This window comes from Oratosquilla oratoria, chromosome 44 (assembly GCF_046742065.1).
Source record: "Oratosquilla oratoria isolate Oo_2021 chromosome 44, ASM4674206v1, whole genome shotgun sequence".
Classification (NCBI taxonomy): domain Eukaryota; kingdom Metazoa; phylum Arthropoda; class Malacostraca; order Stomatopoda; family Squillidae; genus Oratosquilla; species Oratosquilla oratoria.
In genome coordinates this window covers 29,310,494-29,326,099 of record NC_134820.1, presented here as the reverse complement: position 1 = coordinate 29,326,099, position 15,606 = coordinate 29,310,494, and the positions used below count along the sequence as shown (strand labels likewise).

General features: G+C 40.9%; 5 protein-coding genes across 5 annotated transcripts; 2 read left to right on the top strand and 3 right to left on the bottom strand.

The window, feature by feature from the left end:
• On the top strand, positions 1–648 carry LOC143022368 (cuticle protein 8-like). Its single transcript, XM_076180521.1, has 3 exons — positions 1–12; positions 149–250; positions 358–648. Exons 1-3 carry the CDS (start codon positions 1–3, stop codon positions 646–648), a joined length of 405 nt encoding a protein of 134 aa, XP_076036636.1.
• A 2,616-nt stretch (positions 649–3,264) lies between these two features.
• Positions 3,265–3,930, top strand: LOC143022367 (uncharacterized). Its single transcript, XM_076180520.1, has 3 exons — positions 3,265–3,276; positions 3,413–3,514; positions 3,619–3,930. Exons 1-3 carry the CDS (start codon positions 3,265–3,267, stop codon positions 3,928–3,930), a joined length of 426 nt encoding a protein of 141 aa, XP_076036635.1.
• Positions 3,931–6,080: 2,150 nt separating this feature from the next.
• LOC143022365 (cuticle protein 21-like) lies at positions 6,081–6,798 on the bottom strand. The gene is made up of 3 exons (XM_076180519.1): positions 6,787–6,798; positions 6,549–6,650; positions 6,081–6,371 (listed from the first exon to the last, which is right to left on the bottom strand). Exons 1-3 carry the CDS (start codon positions 6,796–6,798, stop codon positions 6,081–6,083), a joined length of 405 nt encoding a protein of 134 aa, XP_076036634.1.
• A 3,644-nt stretch (positions 6,799–10,442) lies between these two features.
• Positions 10,443–11,098, bottom strand: LOC143022364 (cuticle protein 21-like). Its single transcript, XM_076180518.1, has 3 exons — positions 11,087–11,098; positions 10,846–10,947; positions 10,443–10,733 (listed from the first exon to the last, which is right to left on the bottom strand). Exons 1-3 carry the CDS (start codon positions 11,096–11,098, stop codon positions 10,443–10,445), a joined length of 405 nt encoding a protein of 134 aa, XP_076036633.1.
• Positions 11,099–14,183: 3,085 nt separating this feature from the next.
• On the bottom strand, positions 14,184–14,910 carry LOC143022363 (cuticle protein 21-like). Its single transcript, XM_076180517.1, has 3 exons — positions 14,899–14,910; positions 14,658–14,759; positions 14,184–14,545 (listed from the first exon to the last, which is right to left on the bottom strand). Exons 1-3 carry the CDS (start codon positions 14,908–14,910, stop codon positions 14,255–14,257), a joined length of 405 nt encoding a protein of 134 aa, XP_076036632.1. The 3' UTR covers positions 14,184–14,254.
• Positions 14,911–15,606: the final 696 nt, after the last annotated feature.

Below are 15,606 nucleotides of genomic sequence, written 5' to 3'. Positions count from 1 at the left end.
ATGGCTCTCAAGGTGCGTGCTCCACTATTGCAGCTTGAAGACTTTGATTCCATAAACATTACCAGTGTTAACGGTCCATACGTATGTCGTTGTCATCAGGTGGTGCTTGTGATACTTGAACGAGTAATTCTAATTCCTTTTGAACCAGGTTGCCCTTCTCGCCGCTGTGGCTGTTGTGGTCACATGCGATAGCATGCCCACCTACAACCGTCCAACTCCCACCTATGGACAAGCTGCACCTGCTCCTTCAGTGAGTAGATGTCTCTTCTTCTGGAATATCATGTGGGCCATTAAACACAACGATTAAGTGCTCCTCGAATTGTTCATATTATAGTCTCTTAATCTTATTTCTTGTAGGGCCCAGCGCAGTACGATTTCAACTGGGAGGTGAAGGACGAGTACTCCGGTAATGACTTTGGTCACCAGGAGTCCCGCGACGGTTACGACACTCAGGGAGCCTACTACGTCCTCCAGCCCGACGGTCGCCTCAGAAGGGTCGACTACACCGTCAACGGAGACTCTGGCTTCGTGGCTCAGGTCAACTACGAGGGAGAGGCCCGATACCCCGAACCCACCTACACGACCCCTCGTGCTTCATACACGACCCCTCGTCCAGCATACACCACCCCTCGTCCTACATACGCCTAAGACATAATTGACTAGGATGTCCAATTCCAGATATTTGTGCATATTGTGTGTATGCATAAGAATGAGATAACTTATTGAGCCAAAAATAAAAAGATATCGAATCAACATGTTTCTGTTAGATTTGCTTTCAATTGATATGAGCTCCCCTATGAATACACAAGATGGAGCTAAAATGATGTTCAATATCTATATAGATACGACAATCCATATAACAATGTTTTAAGAAATAACATAAATACTTTCACATGCATATGAAAAAGGGCGTGGAAAGCCAGGTCTCAGGTCCTAGAATCTTATGTAGAATGGCCAGAAATATGGAAATGAGTAGTGACCAAATTTTGAAATATCAAAATAGATTTTTTTTTTTTTTTAAACTCCAGAAATGACTCAAGCATTGGTAATGGTCCATGAACTTTGTGCAAATGGATCCCATTTACATTTGTGATTGTGTATATCTAGGTGCATCACTTTACATTCATTGAGGGTGTATTTTATCACTCACTTCCCACACCATCTATCTAATTGATGGAACTTGTATCCATCATTATACTGCCTCAGTTTATCGCATGGTTCACCCCTACACCACAATTGAAGCAAAAAAAGAATCCGAAAACAGTTTTCCAATATGTAAACCAAAGAGACGTTATCTAGAAATACCTGTGTTGACAACTAACACTTTTCATCTCATTGTCACCCACAGGAGCATGCTGACTGTCACTCTTCTTATAGGTGAACTAATGTGACCATTGGTCACTAGCCAGATGGACTTTTCTGTTTCCTTCTACAACATTTTCATTTAGGTGTAAAACAAGTTAAGGTTCTCACCCCAACACCTTTGAATACCTGAATGGACTGAGTACTGAACAGAGTTGTCTATTAGTGTTACTGCAGATCATCCATTGGCAACACCTAAGTCGATGACACTTTTTGTCGATGATGCTCTAGTTGTTGTGAAATCGTTGGAGGCCCTTGGTCTTTTTTGAAGATGTGTTAGGCTTATGCTCATCCCTCGTGTATTTCTTTCCTTTGAAACTTGCCGTCGCCTGCACACATATCCATGTGGATGGGTAGTTTGTGTGCATGTGTGTGTGTACACCTTATTGCATTTACCTAGATTGTAGACTACGGTGCTGGATCTATGTTCACGAGGTCCCTTCTCTATATCTTGGCTCATGAACTTTGTCATAATGTTGTTGGCATAGATTATTTCTTCTAATGTCCTCCACGAATTGATATATCTGTATAGAAAATAATGCTTTCTAACAACTTTTAGAACATGTCTTTAAATTATTTACTGAGATCTCTTGTTGATCTTTCATCTCGTAAAAACACATGCTCTCTGTCGACTTTTTACTCCTGTTCTGAATATCATTATTATATCATCTCTTTCTCTTTGCTCTTCCAGTGTTGATAGTCCTATTTTTCTCAATCTCTTCTCGTATTTCTTATCAGGATGGCTTGGAATAATTGTTGTTGCTGCTCTTTGAATTGTCACTATTTTCTCATAATCATATATTTCGGTTGTTTTTGGGATCTTTTTAGGTGAAGGAAATAAGCAGAAACTGGTCTGCCAACAGTGGCTAACAAATGGAATAGACTTAGTAACAACGTGGTGAGAGCTGAAAAAAATTGATATTTTAATAGAAGATTAGATAACTTTATGATAAGGATGAAAGGTGGCAAAGGAGATGGTACTGGATAGTGTAGGCCTTATGGCCTCTTCCAGAATCCTCCATTCTTGTTCTTATACATGCGTGTGTGTACATGTGTGTGTAAATTTTATCGATGAATCATTGCTCTAAAAAGTGAGAGAATGTCATTACCACAACATTAGTAGTGGACCTCTTCTCCCGGAGGTCCACTACTAATGCCTTCCATCTGAGTTTTCGTTGGGTGCTGGCGATGTAGATGGGATTATGGGTTACCTAGAAAGGACCACCCGATCGCACGGGTGTAGGAGGGGAAAAGATGTCTTTAAAAAATGAAATGATAGTAGTATATAAATGTCGGCCATTGCCAATAAGTCCATTTTAGCGGAAGGAAAACTGGAGGGTGACGCCTTCATCTTAAGCAACCAAAAGCGGAGAAAATGGTAGAAGACGTAGTGGTAGAAAAAGGTAGAGAAACGGAAAAACTTTATTGGGAGGTAAACCGAAGTGAGAAGATGGAGTATGAGTGAAAGTTGGAAAGGAAGCAAATTTCAGTCGAAGAAAAAGTACGTGTAGATGTTTGCGCGTGTAGCGTGGTTATGTTTATTTGAAATGCGTGTATATTTCCTACGAGAAATGAGTAGGGTGTACTTCCCGCATATGCTCCCGAAGGAGAGTGGCCCCTACTGTGGTGGCAGGGCGGTGCCCCGAAGAGTTTCATTTAAACCAGATATTACTTAGGCGAGTATGGGTAGCACAGCCTGAGAATATAACACGGTTGTGTCCACTACTCTTGCTCATATGTTCAATGACTTTGCTTGTTGAGGCTTCGAAGGCCGTGTGAAAAGAGACCTATCCAGAGGAGCAGAAGACCCACCCACCACTTACGTCATCAACAAGGTTGGTGTCATCAGTATATAAATCAGAACGAGCATCGGTCTGCATCACTTACTCCTCCATCATCAACATGGCTCTCAAGGTGCGTGCTCCTCTATTGCAACTTGAAGACTTTGATTCCATAAACATTACCAGTGTTAACGGTCACTATGTATGTCGTTGTAATCAGGTGGTGATTGTAATAATCCTCGGAGTAATACTTATTCCTTTTCAATCAGGTTGCCCTTCTCGCCGCTGTGGCTGTTGTGGTCACATGCGATAGCATGCCCACCTACAGCCGTCCAGCTCCCACCTATGGACAAGCTGCACCTGCTCCTTCAGTGAGTAGATGTCTCTTCTGGAATATCATGTGGGCGATTGAACACAACGATCAAGTGCTCCTCAATCTGTTCGTATTATAGTCTCTGAGTTTGATTTCTTGCAGGGCCCAGCTCAGTATGACTTCAACTGGGAGGTGAAGGATGAGTACTCCGGTAACGATTTCGGTCACCAGGAGTCCCGCGACGGTTACGACACCCAGGGAGCCTACTACGTCCTCCAACCCGACGGTCGCCTCAGGAGGGTCGACTACACCGTCAACGGAGACTCTGGCTTCGTGGCCAAGGTCAACTACGAGGGAGAGGCCCGTTACCCCGAACCCACCTACACGACCCCTCGTGCTTCATACACCACTCCTCGTCCAGCATACACGACCCCTCGTCCAGCATACACGACTCCTCGTCCTACATACGCCTAAGACATAATTTATTATGATGTCCAATCCGAGATATTTATGCATATTAGGTGTATGCATAGGAATAGGATAACACATTGAGCCAGAAATAAAACAAGAATATCAAATCCCATTGTTTTGATTAGATTTTCCTTGAAAAATACTAATCACTAGTAACTCCCTTTAATATGAATCCACAAGATGGAGATAAAATTATATGAATTCACTATATAGATATAATAACCCATATAATAATGTTTCAACAAATAGTCGAAATGCTCTCACATGCACATAAAAAACAACAAGGAAAGCTAGATCAGCTTTAAAATCTTTCATACGCAATGACCAGAAGTATGGTAATGGTTTCTCCCAAGTGAAAAAATGCAAACTGGCTCAAGGAATCGTCATGATCCATGAATTGTGTGCAAATGAATCATATTTACAGTAGTGATTATGTATACGTAGGTGCATCGTACAGTTCTTATATCATCTATCCAGTTCGTAACACTAAGGCACAGTTGAAAAAAAAAACATAACCCGAGAATATCTTTCCGAAATATAAACCAGACGTCAACTTAGATTGTCCGTGATGACAACCGACATTCTTTTCATCTCATCGACACCCACAGGAGCATCGTGACTGTCACTCTTCATATATGTGAATTATTGTAATCACCGGTCACTAGCCACATGCGCTCCTTATATGTAATGAACATTCAAAGACATTCTAGACTTTTCTGTTTCTTTTTGCAATATGTTAAGTCGGAAGTAAATCAGGGCTACGTCCTCACCCAAACACCTCTCAAGACCTGAATGGATTGAGTATTGAATAGAGTTGTCTTTTAATGTTGTTGCAGATCATTCATTGACAACACTTAAGAAATTGACACCTTTGTCGAAGATGCTGTCGTTGTTGTGGAGTCGTTTGAGGTCCTGCGCAGAAAGGAGAGACCAAGACAGAAGAGACCAAGAAAGGAGAGACCAAGTCCTGGACCAAAACGAAGGTCCATGTTTTCGGGGTCTAGTTGCATGACACCGAAGACGTGGACCAGTGGTCACAATACTTCACATATATGAAGTGACAGTCATGATGTTCCTGTGGATGTCGATGAAATGAAAAGAATGTTGGTTGTCGTCACGGACAATCTTCGTTTTGGTCCAGGAGAGCTGGAGACCCAACTGTCTCCCCTTTCTGCGCAATGAGTCGAGTGATCCAACCAGGACCCTCCAACGACTCCGCAACAACTACAGCATCTTCGACAAAGGTGTCAATAACTTCAGTGTTGTCAATGGATGATTTACAACAACACTAAAAGACAACTCTGTTCAATACTCACTCCATTCAGTTCTTGAGAAGTGTTTGGGTGAGGACGTAGCCCTCATTTACTCCTGATTAAACAGATTGTAAAAAGAAACAGAAAAGTCTAGAATGTATTTGAACGTTCGTTACATCTAAGGAGCGCATGTGGCTAGTGACCAGTGGTCACAATACTTCACATATATGAAGTGACAGTCAGGATGTTCCTGTGGGTGTCGATGGAATGAAAAGAATGTTGGTTGTCGTTACGGACAATCTTAGTTGACGTCTGGTTTACATATCGGAGAGCTATTCTCGGGTTATGTTTTTTTCAATTGTGCCGTAATGATGAACCACACAATAACATAGGACATCATAATGATGGATACGATTGTTACCAACTGAATAGATGATATGAAAACTATGCGATGCACCTAGGTATACACAATCACTAATGTAAATATGATGCATTTGCACATAATTCATAGACTATGACGATTCCTTGAGTCGGTTTCCATTTTTTTTCAATTGTGATAAACCATTTCCATACTTCTGGTCATTGCGTATGAAAGATTTCAAAGCTGATCTAGCTTTCCTTGTTGTTTTTTATGTGCATGTGAGAGTATTTCGACTATTTCTTGAAACATTATTACATAGGTTATCAAAGCTATATAGTGAATTAATATAATTTTATCTCCATCTTCTGGATTCATATTAAAGGGTGTTGCTAGTGATTAGTATTTTTCAAGGAAAATCTAATCAAAACGGTGGGATTTGATCATCTTGTTTTATTTCTGGCTCAATATGTTATCTCATTCCTATGCATACACATAATATGCATAGATATTTCGGATTGGACATCATAGTAGATTATGTCTTAGGCATATGTAGGACGAGGGGTCGTGTATGCTGGACGAGGGGTCGTGTATGAAGCACGAGGGGTCGTGTAGGTGGGTTCGGGGTAGCGGGCCTCTCCCTCGTAGTTGACCTGAGCCACGAAGCCAGAGTCTCCGTTGACGGTGTAGTCGACCCTTCTGAGGCGACCGTCGGGCTGGAGGACGTAGTAGGCTCCCTGAGTGTCGTAACCGTCACGGGACTCCTGTTGACCGAAGTCGTTACCGGAGTACTCGTCCCTCACCTCCCAGCTGAAGTCATACTGAGCTGGGCCCTGTAAATCAAATTCAAAGGTTAATATGCGAACGCGTTAAAGAAGTTTTCACTTGATCGTTCCGATAGATCTTCCACAAGATATTCAAATACTATCATACGAACAGATTGAGGATCACTTGATCGTTGTATATTTAATCGCCCACATGATATTCCAGAAGAAGAGACATCTACTCACTGAAGGAGCAGGTGCAGCTTGTCCATAGGTGGGAGCGGGACGGTTGTAGGTAGGCATGCTATCGCATGTGACCACAACAGCCAGAGCAGCGAGAAGGGCAACCTGGTTCAAAAGGAATTAGCATTACTCGTACATGTATCACAATCTCCACCTGAATACAACGACATATGTATCGACCGTTAACACTGGTAATGTTTATGGAATCAAAGTCTTCAATCTGCAATAGTGGAGCACGCACCTTGAGAGCCATGTTGATGATGGAGGAGTAAGTGATGTAGACCGATACTCGTTCTGATTTATATACTGATGACACCAACCTTGTTGATGACGTAAGTGGTGGGTTGGTCTTCTGCTCCTGTGGGCAGGTCTCTCTTCACACGGCCTTCGAAGCCTCAGCAAGCAAAGTCATTGAACATATGAGCGAGAGTAGTGGACACAATCGTATTATATTTCCAGGCTGTGCTTCCCATACTTGCCTAAGTAATATCTGGTTTAAATGAAACTCTTTGGGGCACCGCCCTGCCCCGGTAGGGGCCACTCTCCTTCGGGAGCACATGCAGGAAGTACATCTTAATCACTTCTCGTAGGAAATTTACACACATTTCCCATGAACATAACCACGCTACACGCGCAAACATCTACGCTTACTTTTTCTTCGACTATAATTCGCTACCTTTCCAACTCTCTCTCATACTACATCTTCTCACTTGGGTTTACCTCCCAATAAAGTTTTTTTTCTGTTTTTCTACTTTTTCTACCACTACGCCTTCAACCATTTTCTCCGCTTTTGGTTGCTTATGATGATGGCATCGGCCTCCAAGTTTCCTGCCCTTAAAATGTGCTTATTGGTAATAGTAGAGTTTTATATACTACTATCTTTTCATTTTCTTACAGAGATCTTTTCCCTTCCTACACACACCGATCCCGTGCGACCGGATGGTCTTTCCTAGGTAATCCATAATCCAACCCACATCACCAGCACCCAACGAAGAACTCAGATCGAAGGCACCAAGAGCGGACGTCCGGGAGAAGAGGTTATTTTACTCTGTGACCCAACCCCGTGATGATGGAGCTATTTAAATCTAACAAACCCTTCGAAGAGTTTAATCTAAACCATTGGTTCCCAAAGTGGACGGTACAGAGAGGAGATTGGATTTTTCCTCTTGCCCCCGTAGAACCTAATGTTTTGGTTGTCATATGTTGTGGTAATGACATTCCCACACTTTTTAGAGCAATGATTCATCGATAAAATTTACACACACATGTACACACACGCATACACACACACACACACATGCATAAGAACAAGACTGGAGAAGTTTGCAAGACATCTTCCTTGCCACCTTTCATTCCTATCATAAAGTTATCTAATCTTCTATTAAAATACCCAGTTTTTTCAGCTCTCACTACATTGTTACTAAGTCTATTCCATTTGTTAACCACTGTTAGCAGACCAGTTCTTGTTTATTTTCTTCACCTAAAAAGATCCCAAAAACAACCGAAATATATGATTATGAGAAAATAGAGACAATTCAAAGAGCAGCAACAACAATTATTCCAAGGCATCCTGATAAGAAATACGAGAAGAGATTGAGAAATGTGGGACTATCCACAGTGGGAGAGTGAAGAGAAACAGCTGATATGATAATGATATTTATAATAGAAGTAAAAAATCGACAGAGTGCACGTGTTTTTTCGAGATGAAAGATCAACAAGAGATCACAGTAAAGAAATGAAAGACATGTTGCAAAATTTGTTTGAAAGCATTGCTTTTTAAATAGATACATCTTTTCGTGGAAGACATTAAGAGAAAAAATCTATGCCAATAACATAGATTACTTAAGACAAAGTTCATAAGCCAAGACATAAAGAAGAGATCTCGCGACCATAGATCCAGTACCGTAGTATGCTTACTTGCTTAAAGCTGTCCGTCGATTTCGACGAGGACGTCACTCCATGCGAAGGAGTTGAAAGATGAAAGAAATTCAGCGTTGATGGGTATTGCGGTAGCTGACGAGTCCAACGCGGGCGGCACATACACGTCCACAGATGTCACACACGTACCCTCCACCTGGGAGAGCTGGACGATGGCGCCTAGCTCGTCTTTCTTCAGCCACTCTGTCATAATTTTGGTTGAATGAAGTCATTCCCGCCTGGCAGGTCGCCTTCCACTCATCTCTGTCTTCAGTTAGTGTTTCTAGTTGCATAGGTTGGATGCCACACTTTTTCAAGTTAGCCTTCAAGCAGTCTTTGTACCGTTTGCGCTGCCCACCCACTGATCGTCGTCTTTTTGCTAGTTCTCCATATAAAATCTGCCTTGGGAGTCTATTTTCCGGCATTCTTGACACGTGTCCAATCCATCTGAGCTGTTTCCGCACGATCATAGCTTCAAGAGAATCTACACCCGCCCTCATTCGTATCTCCGTGTGAGGTATGCGGTGCCACCACTTAAGGCCAAGAATCTTCTGCAGGCAGCTTATGTGGAACCTCTCTAGCGTCTTGATGTGCCCTCGGTAAGGGACCCAGGTTTCACTTGAGTAGAGCAGAATTGAGAGACAGATTGATTTGTAAACTGCGATCTTTGTGCGTACAGTGAGGTCCCTACAAAGAAACACTCTTCCTGAGAGTTTTCCGAAAGAGGTCGAGGCAAGGCTGATTCTACGATGTATTTCATCTGTCATATTACCTTTACTGTTGATGATTGAACCGAAGTATTTAAAACTATTCACATTTTTGATCGATACATTCAAGGTAAATGCATTAAGGTGTACACACACACGTTCACACAAACTACCCATCCACATGTATATGTGTGCAGGCGACGCCAAGTTTCAAAGGAAAGAAATACACGAGGGATAAATATAAGCCTAACACATCTAGACAAAATGTATTACATATTTTCAAAAGAGACCAAAGACATCCAACGACTCCACAACAACTAGAGCATCATCGACAAAAAGTGTCAATGACTTAGGTGTTGTCAATAGATGATCTGCAGTAGCACTAATAGACAACTCTGTTTAATACTCAGTCCATTCAGGTATTCAAAGGTGTTGGGGTGAGAACCTTAACTTGTTTTACACGTGAATAAAAATGTAAAAGGAAACAGGAAAGCCCAAAGTGCTTCTTGACGTTCGCTACATCTGAAGAACACATCTGACTAGTGACCAATGGTCAAAATAGTTCACCTATAGGAAGAGTGACAGTCAGCATGCTCCTGTGGGTGTTAATGAGATGAAAATTGTTCGTTGTCAACATGGGTATTTTTTAGCTGACGTCTATTTGGTTTACATTTTGGAAAAGTATTTTCGGATTCTGTTTTTGTTCCAACTGAGGTGTAGGGATGAACCACGCGATAAACTGAGGCAGCATAATGATGCATACAAATTTCATCAACTAGATAGATGATATGGGAAATGGGTTATGAAATACACCTTCAATAAATGTAAATGGGATCCATTAGTACACAGTTCATGGACCATTGCGATTACTCGAGTCCTTTTTGGAATTTTTCAAACGGAAAAAAAAAATCTATTTTGATATATCAAAAATTGATCACTACTCATTTCCATGTTTCTGGTCATTCTGTATGATATTTTAGGACCTGAGATCTGGCTTCCCACACCCTTTTTCATTTGCATATGAAAGTATTTATGCTATATCTTAAAACATTGTTATATGGGTTACCATATCTACATAGTGAATGAACAACATTTTAGCTCCATCTTGTGGATTCATATTAAAGGGGGACTGATATCAATTGATAGCAAATCTAACAAAAACAAATTGATTCGTTCTTCTTCTTTTATTTCTGGCTCAATAAGTTATCTCATTCTTATGCATACACCTAATATGCACAAATATCTCGGATTGGACATCATAATCAATTATGTCTTAGGCGTATGTAGGACGAGGGGTGGTGTATGCAGGACGAGGGGTCGTGTATGAAGCACGAGGGGTGGTGTAGGTGGGTTCGGGGTAGCGGGCTTCTCCCTCGTAGTTGACTTGAGCAACGAAGCCAGAGTCTCCGTTGACGGTGTAGTCGACCCTTCTGAGGCGACCGTCGGGCTGGAGGACGTAGTAGGCTCCCTGGGTGTCGTAACCGTCACGGGACTCCTGGTGACCGAAGTCGTTACCGGAGTACTCGTCCTTCACCTCCCAGTTGAAGTCGTACTGTGCTGGACCCTGCAAGATGTCAGATTCAAAGTTTATCATACGAACACACTGAAGAAATTCTCATTTGATCGTTGTAATAATCCTTCCACATGATATTTTAGAGAAAAAGTTATCTACTTACAGAAGGAGCAGGTGCAGCTCGTCCATAGGTGGGAGCTGGAGGGTTGTAAGAGGGAATGCTATCGCATGTGGCCACAACAGCCAGAGCGGCGAGAAGGACGACCTAATTGAAAAGGAATAAGTATCACTCCAAGAATGATCATAATCAACACCTTTTGGTTGCAATAATATACACAGCGGCCGTTAACACTGGTAATACATGTGTTATCAAAGTCTTTAAGTTGCAGTAGTGGAACACGCACCTTAAGAGCCATGTTGATGATGGAGGAGGAACTGATACAGACCAACACTCGTGCTGACTTATATACTCATGACACCAACCTTGTTGATGACGTACATGATGGGTGTGTCTTCTGCTCCTGTGGACAGGCCTGTGTTCACACTGCCCTCGGGCCTCAGCAAGCAAAATCATTAGAAATGTCAACGAGAGTACTGGACAAAATCGTTTTATATTTCCAGGCTGTGCTACCCATCATTATGAACAACTATATGATCTTTTCTGACTTAATTTATAGGGGCAGTCGAATATACCTAAAATATAAACGACGGAGTGATAATGCAGTCAGATCCTCTGAGGTGGTGGTGAGGTGGTGATATCTGTGCCAGCGTCAGAATAAGTGTACAGCCTTTGTATCATCACTAAGCGATGATATTGGTTTGAGTTGTTTGTATGAACCATTTAGGATGACTTGTACATTTTGTATGTTTATATATTCGTGTATTGATTCAATTTTTTATATCTATTTAACGTATTATAATTATTTAATGAATGTATCACATGTTTATTCCATTGGGATCTTATATACTGTATTTGTGAAGGGAACCATTTGTGCGCATGTCGCTATGTATTTGTTGACGTGGGCATTACTAGGAAGGTGACGCTCATTACACCAACATTCTCGTCGGTGATTTCGAGCTGTGAAGTGGGTTGTGATTGAGGGACCAGCGACCAAGGTGAAACTGTCCCTGCCCAGGTGATGTTTTGGTTTTCACACTAAAAGGCTTGGAGCACTAATGTAAGTTATTATTTCTAATTTTATGTAAGATATGGTAGGAGCGTTGTATTACGGTTAACAGATTGTTTACGTAAAATAGTACTGAGTGCAATACATTGCTTGTATAGAAGAATATGATTTAAATGAATACTTGCTTACAATAGCTTAAGTTGTAAAATTGATAATCTTGTAATAATACAGTCATAGAAGAATGTTGGATTTCTTATTTGTTACTAATGTCGGTACAATACACGCTATTGTAATTATCCTTGTAGTTACGATTATTCAAAACATTTGTTATATAGGAATTTAGAGGATTATGCTCATTCTTATTTCAATGTAAGCTGTATTAGTGCTTTTGTTTTGTTTGATGGTTTCAATACTTTTCACGTTATTATGAATAATGTGGATTTATGTATGAATATGTGTAATATACTCACAGGTTGAAATACATGATTACGACAATTTTTATTTCAATGTAAGCTGTATAAGTGCTTTTGTTTTGTTTGATGGTTTCAATACTTTTCACGTTATTATGAATAATGTGGATTTATGTATGAATATGTGTAATATACTCACAGGTTGAAATACATGATTACGACAGTCCACGGAGTTTTAGTGTGGAAAACAGCCTTCTTCGCCAAGAAACTTTCGATACAGCGATCATGTTAGTTTTGCCTTGTGCACCCGTAGATTATGTAGTTTTGGTTGTCACATATTGCGGAAATGAAAGTATTCTCTCTTTAAATACAAAAAGTCTTCGTTAGAATTTATGCATATACAAACACGCACACCCAAAATGTATATGAGAAAAATAGAGGCAATATTAAGAGCAGCAATCACAATGATTCCAAGTCAGACTTATAAGAAATACAAAGAGAGGCTGAAGAAATAGGACTCTCTAATTTGGAAGAGTGAAGAGAAACAGGTGATATAACAATGATATTAAGAACAAGGAAAGGAATAAAAAGTCGTTAGAGAGTAATGTTTTCACGAGATGAAAGATCAATAAGCGACCACAGTAAAGGAATTAAAGACATGTTGCAAAAGTTGATAGGAAGCATTGCTTTCTACATATATACATAACGTTGTGGAAGACATTAAGAGAAATAATCTATGCTAATAACAGATTACTTTAAGACAAAGTTCATAAGCCAAGATATAGAGACGGGACCTCGCAAACATACATCCGCACCGTCTTACGTAGTCCTTCTCCATAGATATCGACATCGTCATATATTCTGATCGAATGGGTTTATAAAAGTATAAACTATGCTAATCCTCCGAAAGACCTCCTGGCATGACCCACCACCGTTAGATAATGTACTACCAAGGTATGTGAAGCTCTCCAAAACACCAATGCCCTCACTACATGTATGGACTAACTGAACGGTCTCATTCAGCTTGTCATTGAAATCCTGGACCATCGTCTTGGTCCAGGACTTATGGAGTCCCAGCAAACATCTTGTGCAGGAGGCTTCTTGTGCATTGATTCGAGGGCTGCAACAAGGACCTCCGACTCCGCAAGAACTAAAACATCAATGAGAAAAGATCAATGACCTTAGTTTTTCTAGTGGAAGATCTGCAGTAACAGTGAAAGACAACTCTCTTCAATACTCAGCCCATTCAGGTGTTGAGAGGTGTTGGGACGAGGACGCACTCCTGCTATACTCTTGAATTATCATGTTGTAAAACGGAACAGTAAAGTCCAGAATGTCTTTGAAGTTCGTTATCTATGGTGATGACATATTACAAGTGACCAATGTTATGGCCACCTCTATCAAGAGTGACAGTCGGGATGCTTCTGACGTCTGTTTCGTTTATATTTTGGAAAAAAAAAAATTATAGGGTCCTGTTCCCCATTTCAAACTGTGCAGTACAGATGAACCACGCAATAAGATGGGGCAGTATAATCATGGAAAAGATTTCTGTCAACTGGATAGATGATATGGGAATTGGGTGATAAAACACACCTTAAATAATTGTAAAGTGACACACCTAGACATACACAATCGCAACTGTAAATAAGATTCATATTTACACAATTCATGAATCATTACGATTGCTTGAGTCACTTTGCAGTTTTTCAATAGAAAGAAACTATTATCAAATATCAAAGATTGGTTGATACTCATTTCCATATTTTCGGAATGTTAAAATATTTGGACTATTTCTCGAAACACGGTTACATGGGTTACCATGTCTATATAGTGGACTAACATAATCTTATCTCCATTTTTTTCATTCATATTAAAATGTGCTAGATTTGATTAGTACTTTTCTCCGGACAAGTATAAGTAAAACAATGAAAATTGATCTCTTTCTCCTTTTATTTGTAGCTCAATAAATTATTTCATTCCTACGCATACACATAGTATGCATTTTCTCGCATTGAATATGGTAATCAATTATGATTTAAGCATATGTAGGTTGAGGGGTGGTGTATGCTGGACGAGGGGTGGTGTATGCAGGACGAGGGGTCGTGTAGGTGGGTTCGGGGTAGCGGGCCTCTCCCTCGTAGTTGACCTGAGCCACGAAGCCAGAGTCTCCGTTGACGGTGTAGTCGACCCTCCTGAGGCGACCGTCGGGCTGGAGGACGTAGTAGGCTCCCTGTGTGTCGTAACCGTCACGGGACTCCTGTTGACCGAAGTCGTTACCGGAGTACTCGTCCTTCACCTCCCAGTTGAAGTCATACTGCGCTGGGCCCTGCAAGAAATCAAATTCAAAGGCTAATATGCGAACGCATTAAAGAAGTTCTCATCTGATCATTGTGATACATTTTCCACACGATATTTTAGAGGAATAGATATGTACTCACAGAAGGAGCAGGTGCAGCTTGTCCATAGGTGGGAGCTGGAGGATTGTAGGAGGGAATGCTATCGCATGTGGCCACAACAGCCAGAGCGGCGAGAAGGACGACCTGGTTCAAAAGGAATAAGTATTACTCCGTCAATTATCACAATCAACACCTTTTGATTACAACGACATATATAACGACCGTTAACACTGGGAATGCTTGTGGTATCAAAATATTCGAGTTGGGATAGAGGAGCACGCACCTTGAGAACCATGTTGATGTTGGAGGAGGAACTGATGCAGACTAATGCTCGTGCTGACTTATATACTGATGACACCAACCTTGTTGATGACGTAAGTGGTGGGTGGGCTTTCTGCTCCGGTCAAGTCTCTCTTCACACGGCCCTCGGGGCCTCAGCAAGCAAGGTTATTGAAAATATGAACGAGAGTATTGGACAGAATCGTTTTGGATCTCCAAGTTGCTCTACTATACATGCCAAAGTCGATCAACAGCTAAAATAGTTTTAATTAAAATCAATATGGGTCTACTTGAATGTATAGAAATATACACTAGGCGCAGTGATGATGCAGTCAGATCCTCTGACGTGTTAAGTAATATCTCACAAATTCAGAATAAATACATGGTCTGCTTCAGTACAAAACAGTCTATACTTCCAGGAGATTGGTTACACCTCAGGCACCTGTCGGACCTATTAAAATTTTTTTTTACAAGTTATGGTAATAATAAAAGCTATTCTAATAAAAACGAAAGAGCCGTCGTTAAAATCTACACCCGCGTACACACATGCATACACAAACTAATACCGTGTATATAAGAAAGATATATAATGCAAAGAGCAGCAACCACAGTGATAACATTCGTAATGAGAGAAAATGACAATTGCCGACAATTAATTCAGGAAAAACACAGTGTTAGGAGGAAGACCTTATTGGTAAAACATTAGCTTATT